Source organism: Leptopilina heterotoma, unplaced genomic scaffold (assembly GCF_015476425.1).
Source record: "Leptopilina heterotoma isolate Lh14 unplaced genomic scaffold, ASM1547642v1 Lhet_190, whole genome shotgun sequence".
NCBI classification, from domain to species: Eukaryota; Metazoa; Arthropoda; class Insecta; order Hymenoptera; family Figitidae; genus Leptopilina; species Leptopilina heterotoma.
In genome coordinates this window covers 1,605,370-1,624,893 of record NW_025110909.1, presented here as the reverse complement: position 1 = coordinate 1,624,893, position 19,524 = coordinate 1,605,370, and the positions used below count along the sequence as shown (strand labels likewise).

At 31.9% G+C, this 19,524-nt stretch overlaps 2 protein-coding genes across 6 annotated transcripts in view; one reads left to right on the top strand and one right to left on the bottom strand.

The window, feature by feature from the left end:
* Positions 1-2,565, top strand: part of LOC122500711 — a 60,373-nt gene extending 57,808 nt beyond the window's left edge. Inside the window, exon 2 of the mRNA XM_043609778.1 lies at positions 1,198-2,565. Coding sequence (XP_043465713.1) covers positions 1,434-2,087 — 654 coding nt within the window. The 5' untranslated portion in view covers positions 1,198-1,433 and the 3' untranslated portion in view covers positions 2,088-2,565. The remainder of the gene's footprint in view (positions 1-1,197) is intronic.
* The window catches only part of LOC122500710 (sorting nexin-17), a 379,406-nt gene that overhangs the window by 141,632 nt on the left and 218,250 nt on the right, over positions 1-19,524 (bottom strand). For all 5 annotated transcript variants that reach the window (XR_006301507.1, XM_043609777.1, XM_043609770.1 and 2 more), the window contains exon 5: positions 7,156-7,406. Coding sequence is in view for 4 of the 5 variants with exons in the window: in XM_043609777.1 (XP_043465712.1) it covers positions 7,156-7,406 (251 nt within the window). In the remaining variant the exon portion in view is untranslated. The remainder of the gene's footprint in view (positions 1-7,155; positions 7,407-19,524) is intronic.

Here is a 19,524-nt window from a genome sequence, read left to right as displayed (position 1 = left end):
GAACGTAACCAAATATTATGTGAAACTCACAACGATTCTCAATCAGGACACCTGGGAATAGAAAAGACTTTTAAGAAACTTTCCCGAGATTATTTTTGGCCCGGATGCTATCAGGATATAATCAATTATATCAAAAGATGTGATACTTGTCTTAGGTGCAAAGTCGATCAACGACTTCTCCTTGGATTCTTAGGTTACTGAACTGTTGAAGAACCTTGGGTTATTGTCTGTGCTGATATAATGGGACCATTCCCCAAAAGTTAATTTGGCTTTCCAATATATATTAGTACTCCAAGATGCATTTACAAAATGGATAGAAATTGCTCCTTTAAGATCGGCCAATGGTAATTTAGTTAAAAAATCATTTCAAAGCCTAGTTTTGAATCGCTGGGGAACGCCACAAGTCTTGGTTACCGATAATGGGGCCGAGTTTGTCAATAATACAATCAGGTCGTTCACTCTCGAATATGGTATACATCACTCGACTACACCCCCATATCATCCGCAAGCGAATCCTGTGGAGCGAGTGAATAGAGTTTAAAAAACTATGATCGTGTCTTACATAAACGATGATCACCGTACCTGGGATTCACACTTGTCTGAGTTTCAATTCGGTTATAATACCGCCCACTACTCGTCCTTAAAAACCTCACAAGCATTTCTCAATTTGGGAAGAGACCCAAAACCAATTAATTCCCTGCGCAAGGTCATAGAAGGTGACCCTGAAATCAACGCTACAGATCCTATAGAATGGAAAGAGCGAATGAGTAAACTTCAAATTTTGAAAGATTGGGTGGTCAGGAATCTAGATCAAGCCTTTCAAAAACAATAACATTATTATAATTTGCGTCACCGTCAATTAAAATTCCAATTGAATGATCTTGTCTTAATGAAGAATAGAACTCTTTCCTCTAAATTGAAAAATGTAGCTGCCAAACTTAATCCCCGTTACATTGGCCCTTATAAAATAACCAAAATCTTATCCCCCACAGTATACGAATTGTCCAACTTATCTCAAAAAAAAATTGGAAAATACCACGTACAAGATCTTAAACCGTTCCTCCACCCTGATAACGAAGATAATTGATAGATTCCTCCTCTAATAAACTACATTTAACTCTTAAAACTGATTACTACTATTTTAGGGTTACAGTTGCTAATGTGTCACATTTTTAATGATTCCTTTTTTTGTTTAAGGTTACCTATAATACATTATTCCCTTTGGTCATAGACAATAAATTGGGTTACCAAAGATGTTACCGGAAGATTCGAAAGAGGACTTGCAACAACAATTTTTAGACCACGTTCATTCCCTGAAGGAGAAACTAGATGAGAGTACGGAAAGAAATGCAATTTTGGCTGAGCAGTCCCATAGAGCTCACGCTTAGACTTAGACTTAGACGATAAGGATCTGACCCCCGAGGAGTTACGTTATGCAGTTACGTCATCCAGGTTGGGGATATCTCAAACCTTTCGCTAAAGTTATCAAAGAGTGGAGTAAACTTTGTCCGGGACTGGAAATCGCTGTTGTTGAGGCTATTAACGCGGAAAAAGAAGCTAGTCTCGCACAAGGAACCAGTTTAGTAACTGACGTAATGTCTGATGAAGCGTTATTAAATGAGTTTAAATTAAAATTTAATTTAGTTGAGCGTCCTATACCCCCTCAGTTACACGATGTTTCCTCACAGACTGATCACAGACCCATTGCTTCGTCTTCCTCCACTCAGACATCCCCATGTGCTGACATACAGTTACAACCAAGCCCTCCTGCTAGCGGTTCTATTCTCAATCTTCCCTTTATTGATCTTACTTCACCCGGTTCCGATAACTCTCCTCCTGTTGTCCAAACCAGGTCACAATTAAATACAGGTACTATTCCAAAAGTTCGCACAAATTCGACAAACACTTTTGGAACCAACACCTCAGACACCTTTCCGAATTCCGAGTCATCTGATTTTCGACGAACTTGTCGCTCACCCAAACGATACAACTCTGACGATGCACCCATATTAAAAGAAAATTTTGTTAGAAATAAAAAATCAAAGCCACACCCAGCTGAACCTTCTTGTTCAGATTCAACTTGCTAGCATTCCAAATCACAAAAATCACCCCCTAAGACCAATAAACTTAATAAACAATAACCTTCACCCAAGAGACGCGATAGTACCGATTCAAATCGTTCTCACTCGAACAATGAATATTATCGACAGGATCGCTCGCCCATCCCATCCCTATTGCGAATTACGGTTGAAGTTCCACACGAAATAGATCCGGAAACTATTATTTGGCTTCGTAGACAAAGTCGCCACGGTTGTTGGAATTGTGGTAACCGACGTCACGGTTATGAAGAATGGCCTTTTCCGTTGAAAGAATTTTGTCGCGAATGCGGAGAACCAGATGTTAAAACTGTCGATTGTCGCAATTGCGAAATAAACCGACAAAACATGAATCACACATAATTATTTGATTTATTAAACCTTACATAGTTTATTAATGACATACAAGTGAAATTTTTGTTTAGTTTAACATTAAAATGTCTATATTATATTGAAATGAGTTAATAGGTATAAGCCCAAAGATGACAAGTTTGGTTGTGATTGTATTATTTTTTGGTCTAGTCTAACATTGAGTTAATTATTATTACTTTATAGTATTATTTTGTTTAAGACCACGTTTTATATTGATCTCATTTAGTATTATTAATATAATAAGTAGACAATGTCAATTATTTTGTACTACCAATGGTTGTATTTATTAAAGTACATTATATTTCTAATTTTTGTATTTTTATTGAACTTAATATTAAAGAATCTGGTTTGTTTGAATGATTAATTTTTTTAAGATTTAACTGGACTTAAGATAATTAAGTTAAAGATTGGATTTTTGCATTTCCGAGTTGTTGAGTTTTCAGAGATGATCCCCGGGTATATTGACTTGCCGGAGGCAAGAAGTCCTTTCAGACCATTCCTAAATCCGGGAGAGTTGTAACGTTGTACAATTTAGATTGAAAATTTATTTTATTATTATCACTTTAATCACCATGCGGGTCGCCGAAAGCTCAACAATCTATTTACCTAACTACGGCCCTGAGATGGAGTCAATTTTCTACTTTTTACCGATTCTCTCTGGAAATATTATTGTTTTGCAAACTTGCCTGAGTATAATTGGATTTTTGCTATATTGCTGCCAAGTAGGAAAAATTAAGAAGTTATTTTTGTTAAAATGCTTCTAATTTCACGATTTCTTTGGGACCTGAGGTTACCATCACTCGCTACGTCACTGTCGGAGCAGACGACATTGAAGTGGGAGAAAGTAAAGGCCAACGCACAACTGCTTCGCGAAAGTCGTTCGCGAATGTAAAGCATGCGTTAGAAAAGGACACAAATATATCTCTGTTCTTTTCTAACCCATGCATTGCGTTCGCGAACGACATTCGCAAAGTAGTTGTGCTTAGGCCTTAAGCGGACGACCAAGAATCCGTCGCAAGATGGACACTTTCTCCTGACGACTCGCATGGTGTGGACGTGTGAGAACAGTTTTTCTTAGTGTGTGAAATATTACGAAAGAACACAACGACAATTGATCTGTGTGGTACTTAAGGTAGGACTGTTGCCTCTGTGTAGTTTCTTTGATTATCTGGGGATCATTCTCCGACAATTATTTTGTTTAATTTCGAGGTTACCTAGTGATTGAGTGGGGTTAATTAATTTATCTTTTCTTTCTTTGTTAAAGACAAACAATATCGGTTGACGGTGGTTTAGCCTGGTGGCCTTGTGCCCCGTGGTTGATATTGTTTGGTCAATTTCAAAGTAAATTCTCCGGATATAGCCTGGTGGCCTCGTGTTTCGGTAATTCCCCTACTCTATCGCTGGTTACCATTTGACAAATTTGTTACTAAAGTTTAAAGTTCAGTTGAGTTAATTGTAATTTCCGATTGTTTGAGCTGAGAGAGAGAGAGTAAAAATCAATTATTTTGAGGTTACCTTTTCCCTTTATTTTGTATTTACTCTGAATTCGTTATATAATTTGTAATTGGTTACCATTCCCTTTTATAAATTGTCAATTCCCGAATTTTGGTAAAAATAAATAATATATTTTTAATGAAACAAGTTAATCCTATTTATTGAGAATTCTGAACCTTTTTCCCTTTTTGCTATTCATTGTATTAATTGTCCCGGTAAATCATCAAGTTCTAAAATTTTTATTTATTTTTTAATTTTTTTTGGTATTTTATTGTCCCTGAAAGACTGGCGCCCTAAGTAAAATTTACTAATAGAACTCTCGATTCCGAAGTTGGACGAGAATGTAAGTCTTTGGCCAATTTGTTGATTTTGTTTGAGGAAAATTATAATTGAACAAAATTCTCGTCACAAAGCATAGTGCCCATTTTAATTGCTTGTTCTTTCAAACAGAAAAAGAAAAATGGGAAAAGTGCTAAGAAAAACTAGTAGTTAATCACAGGTACTTTATATTTGGTTAGATTTTATTCAATTTAATCACGAAGTAGTATAAGGAGACCTCACGCCAATGCTTAGCAGCGGCAAAAATCAACACATTTTGGGGGGTTAGAGTTATGAGTGTTTGCACCACTAGCAGAGGTTGCGCCATTACGGCTGAAATGTAAACCATGGCCGCCATAACACTTCGTCGTATTTCACCACCCCACTGACACGAGCAGTTGAAAAGTAAGCTAAACGTGACTGACGACCACTAGGGGCGCTAGTAGAAAATGAGGCCTAGTACATGAATGTGATTGGTTATTTAAGTTGTCCATAATCATAGAAATTTTAAACAACCAATCACATTCATGTACCTAGGCCTCATTTTCTACTAGCGCCCCTAGTGGTCCCAGTCACCTCTCACCATCCTTTTTGTATTGGAATTACATTACCGTGTCAGAGGGGTGTATTTCACTAATTTGTAGGTTATGTTCATATACAGTAGCAGACGAAAAATTTTAGTACAATAGTTTAACCACAGAGGCGCAACCTCTGCTACTGGTGCAATCTCCTATATCTCTGTCCCCCCAAATGTGTGCAGATTCTTATGTCCCGTTAGGTCTCCTTATACTACTTCGTGAATTTAATGATTTAGTGAATCATTTAGTGATTGAAATTTGCAAAATTAGGTTTTTTGACCGTCGAACTTTAAAATAAATTTTCTCACAGGCTGACAAAATTTTGACGAATCTCCGAACCAAGAACCTCAGAATTGCCCCATCACGTCAGGTTTTTCAGATATTTTAACCTAAAAGTGCCAAAAACATGTTTTTTGTGCATTTTTGAAGTCCTGTACAATAAAAAGACATTTTTTTTTCTAAAAGTTATTTACGGCATCTGAAAGAACTATTCTTCCCCTTTAAAATGCCTTTTCAAACTTGAAAAAATGTTTATTTCTCACTGAGATATCGTCATTTGAAGTTTTTGAATGTGGTCAGTATACGAATATTGACCAATTTACCACATTCAAAAACTTAAAATGACGATATCTTAGTGAGAAATAAAGATTTTTTCAAGTTTCAAAAGGCATTTTAAACAGGAAGAATAGTACAGTCAGGTCCCCATACTGTTAGATTCCAAACTGTTATGTCCTCAGTAGTGTTATGTTTTTGCATAACCTCCAAATTCAGAAGTGTTAGGTGACGTCATGTTACGTCACCAATTTTCAGGGCCGTATTCTTAAGCCTAAAGAAAAGGGGGCATATACTTCTAGGCCAAACTTGAGGTGTATATATTTACGTTCCTGAAAGGTGCGCAGTAGGCATACTTTGAGCACATAACAGAGCTGAGTCAGGAGGAGTGGGAAATTTCTGGAAATGTAACAGTATGGGGACCCGACTGTACTTTCAGATGCAGCAAATAACTTTTAGAAAAAAAAATTTCTTTTCATTGTACAGGACTTCAAAAATGCACAAAAAACATGTTTTTGGCACTTTTAGGTTAAAACATTTCAAAAACCTGACGTGATAAGGCAATTCTGAGGTCAGATTCGGATTCAGCACGTCAAAAACCTTCGGAAAAGTATTGTCCGGTTCTTGGTTCTGAGATTCGCCAAAATTTTGTCAGCCTGTGTATTTCTTATCATTAATTATTTCTATTAATTAAATTAAATCAATCTTAATAAATTCCAATAATTTTTTTACATTTTCATACCTTCAAAATCATTCTTGTAAAATATGGATTTGAGTAAAAATTTTTATAATAAATTGTGATTAACAAAAAAACAAGTATGCAAAAAAAAGATATCCATTTAAACTTGTCATTCTGAATGTTTCAAGTCTTTTTTACATCAACACTTATTGTTAGTAACTGGCAGACGCTGCCACATTCGGCGCGTGGGCACGACCGTGGAATGCAAAATTCAAAAATTAATTTCTCACGAATATCAAAAAACACCTCTCTGAAATTTACAGGGATTTTTGAGGACATTTTAAGCTTTCATTTTAATATTTTTTGGAGAAAAAAATTTTAGGACTTTTGGTAAATAAAAAAAATTATTATAAATTTATTGTTTAAATAAATAAATAATTTATTTTTTAATAAAATATTATTAATATTCAATAGATTCTCTACAATTTTCATATTGAACATTTTTTTGTAACTATAATAGATTTCGAAATAAAAATTGTTGAAAAAAGTGACTTAAAAGTTTAAATAACAATATCTTGCAAAATAATCGAAATTTTGCAAAACTATTTTTACAACTTATGTTTGTCCCCTAAGACAACAAAATGGCAAAGTATGAAGAAAATGTGACAATTTATAAAATATCCTTCAGGTTCTAGAAAAATTTTATCAAAACCCCAGAAAAATGTTACCAGATAAACCAAAGTGTAATCTCCATTCAAAGTCAGAGTACACTCTGATTTATCTAATAACAATTTTCTGGGGAATTTGAAAAATGTTTTAAAAATGTTTCTATAACCTGAAGTTTATTACACAAGTTGTCACAATTCATGTTTTTGAGAGGTTTGCTAAATACAAATCTGAAGTTGATATAAAAAAATTTGTTGGAAAATTTGAAAACCAGTTATTTGAAAATTTCAAAACAAAAAATTTTTGGATTGTTTTGAAAATCAACTACATAAACATGCTCCAGCTAAATTAGATGCTATACCGCTCAAGCAAGTGATTATAAATTGGAAAAAATAATTACCTCTTTTTTTGCAGTATGTTGGCAAAGTAAAAATAGCTGGTGCCTTCTTTGTTTTGGAATAATAATCCACCCTCGCTCTACTTCAGCGACTACTTGAATATACAATAAATTAAGTCCTACGGGATCATGCATCAATTCCAAATCGTAATTAATGTCCCAAAACCATTTTCCAAAAATTACTTTCATGTCATTTCTTTGAAGAGCTTTATGTGTTATAACGGGAGATTCAAAATCCTGAAGTTTACGAATAACTGTAAATAATATTCTCAATATTAAACTACAATTTTAAAGATATCCAATTGCGGAGTATTTTTAGTTATGAAAGCTGAATCTAAAAAAGAATTATAATGTTACTCTAAAAATGATCATCTTATAATTGAGTTTAAGTCAGCAATGAAGGTTGAATAATTCCAAAACTTTGTTTGGTAGTAAGAGTATGTTGGGCGCGTAAAATACCTCAGGTAACTTACGTGGTTTTTTACGGTAAAATACAAGGTAAATTATATATATATATATATATATATATATATATATATATATATATATATATATATTATAATTATATAATTTCGAAACTATCTGGTAAATTAAATTAATTAAATTAAAAATACATTAATGATTAATAGAAAATAGCATTTATTTATAAATTTACATATCTATGATTTAATAGGCGATTATACCCAAACACAACATTCTTTAATATTTTATTACAAATTAAGGAAGAATCAGACAAACAATCGGAACAAAACTTAGTCCAATGTCTTTTTATTTTAAATTACGAAATTATGACATTGGACTATAAGTTTTGTTTTGACTGTACATCAGATTCTTCCTTAATGTAAGGTGATCCACGATTTTGTTTAATTTCATGTTTTTGCAACATTGTTGACAACAAAATGTAAGGTTATAAACGTATTCATTTGAACCAAGTAATTTAACAAGTATTTTATCAATTTTTGACGTAAATTACCCGACTTAGGTATTTTACGTCAAAAACCTCGAGTGACGCGTCATTGCACAATCCTGAGTAAGATAGATGACACAAGATGTCAAGTTAATCTAATTAACGTTCAATTTGAGCCAGGGGCTTGATTCTTGAAGCTATGTGACACTCGAATAGTTTCAAGAATTGGGCCCCAGGTAATGAATATTGGTTTATCATGAACAATTAAGACCACTTCGCGTTATTGTTCTTTATAATTCTGTAACGCGCAGCGGTTGAATATTATAAGAACCACAAATCTGCCGTCCTTTTTAAAAAAGACACTATATAAATTTTAGCTCAATCGGAGATATTGAAGGAAACGCGTTTGCATCTGGATCTCTTAATAAAATTAAAAATGTTGTAAACAAACTTATGTTCTTTTAAAAAAAATTTTGGATTCGCTTGAAAATTATCATTCGGGGGTTTTCGGGGTCGATGATGATGAATCCGATGTCAGTTTTTCAAAATTCAAAATTGCGGATCCAATATGGCATACCGTGGAGATCCACTTCACCCATGAACTTATTGGAAAGGTGAAATGTGTTTGGACATTTCAATGGAATTTCAATTTTTGCACTTTCTTTATAGCTGTTCTATGAAACCGGCATTTTTAAAATTTGTTCTGCTTTTATGATAAAAACAAAATTTAAAAAAGAATGTCCGCCATATTGGATCCGACATTTTTAATTTTTAAAAACAGACATCTGATTCGTCATCAGCGACCCCGAAAACCCCCTAATGATAATTTTCAAGCGAATACAAAATTTAAAAAAAATGTCCGACATATTGGATCCGCCATTTTGAATTTTGAAAAACCATTATCATATTCGTAGTCAGCGACACCGACATTCCCCGAGTAACAAATTTCAGGTAAATTAGATCAATTTTTAAAAAAGTAATCCGCCATATTGGATCCGCCATTTTGAATTTTGAAAAACCGACAGCATATTCGTAATCAGCGACCTCGAAAACCCCCGAGTAACAAATTTCAGGTAATAAGTTATTAGAAATATATCCTTCCATAGTTTGATAATGTTGATAATGTATATGATATTGGGAAGGTAAGATTTGAATAAAAAATTCAAAAGTGTGTCGTTAAAAGAGCGACGTTTCGTTGGCTAACCTCATCAGGCTAAAATTTTATTAACCCCTTAACTGTTTGAGGAAAATGCAACATGATTGTCCCAAACTGCCCAGCGGAATCTGATACTTTTTCAAATAGTATAATATATTTAAATTATAACTAATTATTCAATTATTTTCTAAAATATCATTAATGACCCTTATAATTTCTTATAATTTTGACATAAAGAAAAATATCTATCAATTTATATACAAATTATATTTATTTTGAGTGATAGTGAACACGACCCACGGGTGGGTCGGAAACAGTTATGGCCATACTTTTTCACGACCCACCCGTGGGTCGGAAACAGGCAACGGGTTAAATACATAGGTTACACATCAGTATTTCTTTGGAAAGGTCTAAAAGCACTATTTCTATAAATTAACAATAATGATATACCTAAATTTCGTTAGAACATCGAACACATGCTAACACGTCAAAGATTAAAATTCTGTCAAAATATAATAAAAAATCACTCCACACTTATAAAAATAAAATTTAAAGTAGAGAGAAGACATTCTCACACAGCGATTTACTGTCAACTGAAAAGAAATTTAATTATCTTACAAAGTCGAACCAGGAAACACGTGAGAGAAGTCAATGAACCAAAACATAAACACATTCTTAAATGAGGTACAAGTTATATTGATTTTATTATTTTCTCTATGGACACGAGTCCATACGTCTAAGTAAAGGAAAGAATGTTTTGTTTAAGGTGAAGATATCTTCCTTTCTGTTGATAGTGGAATGATTTGTTTTTATATGGATCATTTCAGATATTCGTCTTTTTTTAAAATTAGGTTCATTATCCAATATTTTTGTATTTTCCCAATCAAAATCATGATTAAAATTTAAACGATGTCGATAGACCACAGAATTGTCATTTACTTTTTTATGTTCGTTGATGCGAGTTTGTAGTGATCGCTTTGTCTCTCCTATATAAGTTGCTGGGCAGTCTTTACAATCAAACTTATATACGACCATTAACTTTCTTGACTTGACACTCATTAGAGAAAATAATCATATAATCACTGACTGGTATCAAAAACCTACTTCTTCCGACAGACTAATTAATTATTTTTCAGATCATCCAATTCAACAAAAAAAGAATATTGTGTACAACTTAGTTGATAGAGCCATTTCATTATCCAATAAAAAATTCCATTTTGACAACTTGAAGAAAATTAGAAAAATTCTTAAAAACAATAGTTATCCTTTAGATTTTATTGAAAAACATATTGGTATTAGAATGAACAAATTAAAATATTCGAATGAGAATAATAACGATCAAAATAGAGTTAGTATATATAGTCAAATCCCCAAGGTTGCTTTGCCCTTTAATGAAAAATATTTCTTTAAGTTGTCAAATGTTCTTAGGGAATTTAATTGTACCTCTATTCCCATCGTTAACAAAAACTCTAATTCTATTATAAAATTGGGAAAAGATACAACTAAAAAATGGGATAAAACGAATGTCGTATATAAGTTTGATTGTAAAGACTGCCCAGCAACTTATATAGGAGAGACAAAGCGATCACTACAAACTCGCATCAACGAACATAAAAAAGTAAATGACAATTCTGTGGTCTATCGACATCGTTTAAATTTTAATCATGATTTTGATTGGGAAAATACAAAAATATTGGATAATGAACCTAATTTTAAAAAAAGACGAATATCTGAAATGATCCATATAAAAACAAATCATTCCACTATCAACAGAAAGGAAGATATCTTCACCTTAAACAAAACATTCTTTCCTTTACTTAGACGTATGGACTCGTGTCCATAGAGAAAATAATAAAATCAATATAACTTGTACCTCATTTAAGAATGTGTTTATGTTTTGGTTCATTGACTTCTCTCACGTGTTTCCTGGTTCGACTTTGTAAGATAATTAAATTTCTTTTCAGTTGACAGTAAATCGCTGTGTGAGAATGTCTTCTCTCTACTTTAAATTTTATTTTTATAAGTGTGGAGTGATTTTTTATTATATTTTGACAGAATTTTAATCTTTGACGTGTTAGCATGTGTTCGATGTTCTAATGAAATTTAGGTATATCATTATTGTTAATTTATAGAAATAGTGCTTTTAGACCTTTCCAAAGAAATACTGATGTGTAACCTATGTATTTAATAAAATTTTAGCCTGATGAGGTTAGCCAACGAAACGTCGCTCTTTTAACGACACACTTTTGAATTTTTTATTCAAATCTTACCTTCCCAAGATCATATACATTATCAACATTAAATTTTAGGTAATTTGGATTAATTTTTAAAAAGCCGTCCGCCATATTGGATCCGCCATTTTGAAATTTGAAATACCGACATCAGATTCGTAATCAGCGACCCCGAAAACCCCTGAGTAACAAGTTTCAGATAAATTGGACGATTTTTTAGTTTTGGCATTCTGGGCACATTTAGTGTTTTCCAGCCGGCAGTTAAGGGGTTAAGGAATTTCTACAAACATTTTCGGTACTTTTCATAAGAATGCTTTTGATCTTACCGCAATTCCAAGAAAACTATAATTAACTTGAAGGTCAAATAGGTCATATCTCGTGTATATAAAGAGGGCAATTTTTATAAACAAAATCATTCCTGCAGTTAAAGTTGGTTAATAAACATATTAGCAGAACAACGTCGTGAAATTCAAGTGTGCTTGAACAAGGTGAACGGTTTAAAGCAAAATCACAGTTAATTATTTTAGTGAAAAATAATCCTTCAAGATATATGATATTGGATTAGTATTTTATAGAGAGCGTTCACAAATGATGTGAAATTCACAATGTGGGGGGGGAGGTCGAAAGTCTCCAAAAATTGCGTGACATCATTTGTGAACGCTCCCATAGTAAATATTTCTGTAGTCTAATTTGGCGTATAACCTTTCTCAAAAACATGTTTAACTATACTTATACGTACTCTATCTCCAACTTTAAATTTCTTATTACATTGCCTGTTTACTACATTTTTTTTAAATAAAACATTTTACATTTAAACATTTTTTTACATTTAACAACAAATTATTTTCATTTTGAGCATTTACATCTTTTGGTTTCATTTTTATTGTCCGATGTTTACTATTATTATACGCATTTACGTATCTATCCATTTGTAATTACCGCGTAAACTGAATTGCATCCACATTTTATTCTTCAAAGTACGATTAAATCACTCACAAATTGACGCTTTCAAATTACTATTAGTAGAATACAAATTAATATTATAATTTTTAATGAGATTTTTAAACTGTGAATTATAAAATTCTTTTTCTTTATCTACTTGCAAATTTTTTGGTAACCCTTATTTTCTCTCGCATAAAGTTGCATTTCAACAAGATCAGCTTGCCAAGACTCGTCAATACCTCGAATGTCAACATTTCTTCGCTTATAATTTTTTCTCACTGGTTTATGTAACTCTTTCACCAACTGTAGTTTTTGAGCCTCCATTGTTAATTACCTTCAAGTGTGCGCAGTCAGCTGTCTAATTGTAAAATAATCTCTTTGCTGGTAGACATCGTCTCTATATTTCTTTCAATACTGATTTTTAGATTTTCAAGATATTTTTTCATTGAATCTTCTAACTCTGGAATCTTTACAACATTGTCATTTATATCGTTTCTCACAGAACCGATTACATCATAGATGGCGTTTGCTTTAGATTCAATAACTTTGTTTATAACATTCAAGTTTACTGCATCACCATTGCTTTCAGCATTACCTACGTTGCAAAGTTTTTCATTTTCAATATTAAAATCTCCTTTAGCAGTCAACTTAAAACCAAGTCCTGGAGGACCTCGATTTGAAGTTTCTGAGCTTTTAAACTGACGTCCGAATATGTCGATACTCATCATGAAAATGATAAAAATTTCCACAAACTGTTAATTAATAAACAATTCCACCTTCTCTCAACTCGTCAATAATTGATATAATCTCATTATTATGACTGGGATTTCCAGCTGCTTGAGATGCCAAGAGCAGTCTTAAACGATCAACCAATTCATTAGGATCATCCCAATAAACATAATCAATTTTTGCATCTTCTTGTTGAGTCACTTATTCTGGGATTAAACCTTCACCAGAATGTACTGCTATATAGTTTAGATATTTTAAACTCTTTTTATCTCTAACAGCGCCATCTGCTTTGTAATATTTTTTATGAGCATTAGTTGATATTACAATATTTTTATAATTTTCCCGATCAACTACACTTAAAAGAGCTTCTTCTGGAACTTTTTTGAATAAAAGCTCAAGTAAACGTTGCAGGATATCTTTTATTAGCTACACTAATATTATTTTATATTACGATGTTATTTTGTTTGGATTTGTAATTTTAGTGAGATCTTATTTTGTTTTTTGAAAAAATCCATTCATATAATTTCGTAATTATTTATTAGCTTTCGCCCGTCGACGACAGGCATCCTCAGATAATTTTAAACTAAAATTACATACAATTATTAGTGAAAGAAATGTATTGAAAAATATCTGGAAGAACATAACCTATAACATAACCTATAACTTACCAAGAATGTTTCTTCGCAGAAAATTACTGAATATATAATTTAAAAATACACATCTTAACTTGTCAACAAGGACACATTTAAAAAAGAACATGTTGCTAATTATACAAATTACAAACAGAAAAAAGAAAAGGAAAGAAAAAACATGTGTTTGCATGCTTGATCCCTCTTGTTCAAATATAATAGTGAATAACAGTGATCGTAAGTGAGAATGAAAAGTACCTCTATACATGATAAGGAAGAAACCCATACAGTCTTGGTAAGTTATAGGTTATGTTATATAATATAACTTACCAAGACTGTTTAAAATTATCTGAGGATGCCTGTCGTTGACGAACGAAAGCTAATAAATAATTATAAAATTATATGAATGGATTTTTTCAAAAAACAAAATAAGATCTCACTAAAATTACAAATCCAAACAAAATAACATCGTAATATAAAATGAGTAATATAAATAGTCTTGGTAAGTTATAGGTTATGTTATATAATATAACTTATCAAGACCGTATAGGTTTCTTCCTTACCATGTATAGAGGTACTTTTCATTTTCACTTACTATCACTGTTATTCACTATTATATTTGAACAAGAGCGATAAAGCATGCAAACACATGTTTTTTCTTTTTTCTGTTTGTAATTTGTATAATTAGCAACATGTTCTTTTTTAAATGTGTCCTTGTTGCCAAGTTAAGATGTATATTTTTAAATTATATATTCAGTAATTTTCCGCGAAGAAACCATCTTGGTAAGTTATAGGTTATGTTCTTCCAGATATTTTTCGATATATTTCTTTTACTAATAATTGTATGTAATTTCAGTTTAAACTTATCTGAGGATGCCTGTCGTCGACGGGCGAAAGCTAATAAATAATTACAAAATTATATGAATGGATTTTTTTAAAAAACAAAATAAGATCTTACTAATATTATTTTGTTAAAAATTTATTCCTGAATTACCAATCATTAATTGCCCTTTAGATAATTTAAGAATCTTTTCTTTTTCATCCAACATTTGAAGATATAAAATAGCACCATCTTTCTCTGATTTATCTCCATCTCCATCATCATCATCATAATCATCACCGTTATCGTCATCATCAGCAGCTGTTGCAAATGATGTCATATCTTAAAAATGAATCATTCTCTTCCTTAACTTCTTGATCTTCTTCAAACTCTAAGGGAAGGTCTCCCTTTCTTTCAATTTTTACTGGTCGAATTTGTTTGACAATTTCAATGTCGTCAACTAATTTCTGAATTAGTGTCACTATAGGTTTAAAAGTATTATTTAAAGTCTGTTCAATTTCTTGCTCGCCCAATTTCATCAGTCTATGCTTTCGTCGAATAGCATCACTGGCTTTCGCAATTTGACCAAGAATATCTTTTTGCTTTCGCAAATGTTTCAAGCGTGTAGAAGACATGTTGATAGACCAATGTCTTGAATGAAACAGTTTATAAAGAATATCATTTCTCTAATTTTATAAAACAATCAAAATATTTTCTTTATCTACCTTTATTAATATCACGATCTTTATCAATCACTAAAAATCATGTTTATTTTTCCAACAAGAGTTGCAAAGATTTTTAAATTCCATAAATGTCATATCAGTATTTACATGATCATCATAAATATGTCTAAGATTCATTTCATCTTGTTTGAATAAAACTAGTAAATTAACATTGTCACGTATTAAATGATTTGGAATGCGCGCATATGTTTGACATAAATAAAAGCAATCCACAGCTTTGTGTCTTCCCATAGCAAAAATGGCCTTAATATTATCTTGTTTTTCACATGCTACGTCATCGAATATAAATATTGAGTTTGGTAACGCATTATTTGATTCTACAACATCCACATGTTCATTAAAAGCCAACACCCTCTACTGGTTGCAAAATGTTTTCTGAAAATTTGTATTTTGGTTGATGTAACGATTTTGAGTACACATAAACATTTTCAAATCTTAATCCATTGGGTTGTATTAAAAGAGCAAGTAAAGCATTTGTCTTTTCACAATTTGACGGTCCACAAAATATTGCTCGCACACTATTTGGCAATAAATTACCATGACGATTTTCTGTTTTCTTATTACAATCTTGAACAAGATTATTAAAATTGTAGACTGGCAATTTAATCGATTGTGCTTTAAACTCGATTCTTACGATAACTGAGGTTAAAACTATAAATACAAGGTTTTTTATAGTTTCAATGTCAGTTCATTGTAGACGATTGTAACGTTTGCATGCAAATATAATAATGAGGTCCATGGTAATTTACAGCATTTGATTGCTAGGTCTAGTTTCTTAGGAGAGGTTTGCGATTTTGTGTCTATAGTTAACTCCTTCATGCTGCTAGGTCTAGTTTCTTGGAAGAGGTTTGCGATTTTGTGTCGATAGTTAACTCTTTCATGCTTTGAGCAAGGTCTACGTTAGGTCCTACTGTCGGAGGCAACTGAGATAATTGACTATTACTGTCTTAATTGACTGTTAATGTCATAATTTTTTGTTAGATAATTAAAGCTGTGGACTGTTTGTAGTCAACTGACAAAAAACTATAAATACATTGGTTATATAGATTTCCACTTTAGTCTTGAAAAAGTTTTCTTACCGAAAAGAATATAAATATGGGTGTAAATAAAAAACAAATTAGTTTAAAGAAAACTTCGAAAAGAGTAAGACGAGGTAGAGGTGTCTTGAATAGAATTATCAACAAATTACCTTTCGAACTTCATATATCTGGCTATCAATGCTGTGGTCCAGGAACAAAATTAGCAAAGAGATTAGCACGAGGTGATCCAGGAATCAACCCTCTTGACGCTGCTTGTAAACAGTGAGATATTTTTTATTCAAAAAATAGGGAAAGTGTAGAAGCGAGAAACGCAGCTGATAGAGTACTTGCTGATAAAGCTTGGCAACGTGTGTTTGCTCTTGACGCAAATTATAGTGAAAGAGCTGCAGCTTACGCAATAACAAATGCAATGAAGGTCAAATCAGAATTGGGCATGGGAATCAAGTCAAAAGAAAATATGAAGAAAAAGAGAGAAAATAAAAAGTCAACGTTGAGGAAGATTGTAACCGCAGCGAAAAAATCTATGAAATTAGATAAAAATGCACAGTCTACTATTAAGTCAGCACTTAAGGGTGCACGTTTGGCAGTTAAAAATGTTGGTGGCAAAAGAAAAATTAATAAACCTCGAGTTTTACCGATACCTTCTAAAGTGGGACGAATATAACCTTTTCTTATTCCTTTGTTTGCGGGTTTAAGTGCAACAGGAGCTCTAGCAGGGGGAGCAGCTGGCATAGCAAAAGCTGTAAATTCTGCCAAACGTCAACTAGAGGAATGTAAGCGACATAATGAAACAATGGAATCTATTGCCTTAGGAAAAGGTCTCTTTCTAAAACCATATAAAGCAGGACTAGGCCTTCATCTAAAACCCGACAAAGTAGGATAAGGTTGCAAGTCAAAAAACTTGAAGTAAAGCTATCTCACTGTGCGCTAACAGATTTAGATTTACTAAAAATTTCATATTTTCGATGAGTTTTTATGCGAAATGAACTGCCTATGCGTGGTCCTAAAGAAAATGAATTTGCAAGTATTAATCTAGATGATAAAGATGTTCCTGGTACACACCAGGACCGGCGGAAAGATTTTTTCCCAGGTGTGGAGTTGTCTATGCCCTAAACGAAAAAACAATTATGCACATTGCACATCGTACATTGTTTCTTCTTATAAAAGAGCAAATGTACTTCTTCTTAACTGATTACAGCAAATAAATTTATTTATGATATTTACTCGACTATCATTATTTTGAAGTAATTCATCCACCAAATCCGAGTGCACGTGCAATACAGTTTGATGAAAAATTATATTTCTCTCGATGCTAGTCAAAATAAATTTCTTGAAAATGTTGGCTGGTTAGAATATACCAATGAACCAACCTTAACAAATGCACAAGGTTATTTTGATGTTTGTATTCTTCGGAGTATGATTTTTGGTTTTGCTGAAGATTACCAAACAGTCATTATTAACGCTAAACATGAGCTTATTTTAATCAGATCAAGAACGGATGTTAACGCAGTGTTGCAAGTAGCACCTTTAGAAGAGTTTAAAATTGTTATTGAAAAAATTGAATGGTTATTACCATACATAAAATTATCAGATGCTCGAAAATTTAAATTATTAAAATATATTGAAAAAGATCCATCTATTCCAATAAGTTTTAGAACTTGGGAATTGTATGAATATCCTTTATTATCTACCAATTACTTCTAAGCACATTAGGACTGTTAAAACTTCAAGTCAATTAGAAAAACCTAGATTTATTGTATTAGGGTTTCAGAGAAACAAAAAATAATACAGTTCAAAACTTTAGTTGTTTCGATCATTGTGATTTATCTGATGTAAAATTATTTTTAAATTCACAATGTTATCCTTATTGTAATATGAATCTCAATATTGGTAGAAACCAGTACTCTACTTTATATGAAATATTTACAAATTTTCAAGCTTTTTATTATAGTAAAGAGTTCATATCTGTCTTGAACGGCTGAGGTACTTAAGGCGCAGTGCTTCAAGCCCAAGGTATGCGAGTACTAACTTTTCGTTTTTCTTAAGCAAAAGACCACAACGCGTTGTAACTTCTTCATTTCAGTTACACAGCGAAATTCGTGTAATTCGATTTCTGCCGTCCAGTTTAAAAAAGGCACTATCTACATATTTTATGAAAAATGAGTTTTTTATACCGTTGGATTCGTATTGAAAAGACGAATCTAATAGTCGTATTCGTAATTGAAAATTTTAATTAGATTAGAAGATAATTAGCGGTCAATTAAACTATCTACAGAGATTTTCGAGAAATATTTTTTAAAGTGTCACTATCTGCAGAAGGAGACGACCTATCTACAAAATTTTCAGGATTTTCAACCCACTTGACCCCTGAAATCCTGATTCACGAGCACTATGTACATAGGTTAGTCAGTAAACTGGTCTCAAAAGTCACAAAAGTAGAGAACTATGTACATAGTGACGTTTTTCGTACATATTTTTCTCGAACTTTGGTTAACTTTCCTCGAGAGAGAGCACTATCTACAAGTTTAATTATGCAAATAAAATAAAAATAATACAATAATTTGCCAATAAAGCTTCTATTTTGTATTAACACATATATTTAATGCAAATTAAAACAAGTTGTTCATTTCATGATCATTAAGCTTCCTCAATATAATATATACCAATTGTTTAATTTTTTATTTCAGAATAATTATTTTAAAGTGTTAAGATAAAATGTCAAAAAATACAAAATTTCAATTTTTTGTGAAAATTTAAAACATTTATTAATTCTATAAATTTTGATAAAATATATACTTTATATACATGAATCGATTCGTTTTTATGTCAGGAATGCAATTTTGACAAGAATTAATAAAAATTTTAATATAGAAAAAAGTTATTTCAAAAAATCCAAAAATTAATTTTTTCAAAAATTAAAAAATTGTTGAAAAAAATTTTTTTTTTAGATATTTTTGAAAATCCTTTTGTCTGATTTTTGGTATTCGTGACCGTAATACACCTACAAAATTTTATCAAAATCCGTCAAGACGTGTAAGAGAAAATTTGTCCACAAGAATCGGTGACATACACACACACATACATACACACATACATCCGGACATTTGTTCCTCTCGACGAATTATATATACTACACTTGAAAATTTGTAAAAATAATTGGTTCTAAAAAATTCGG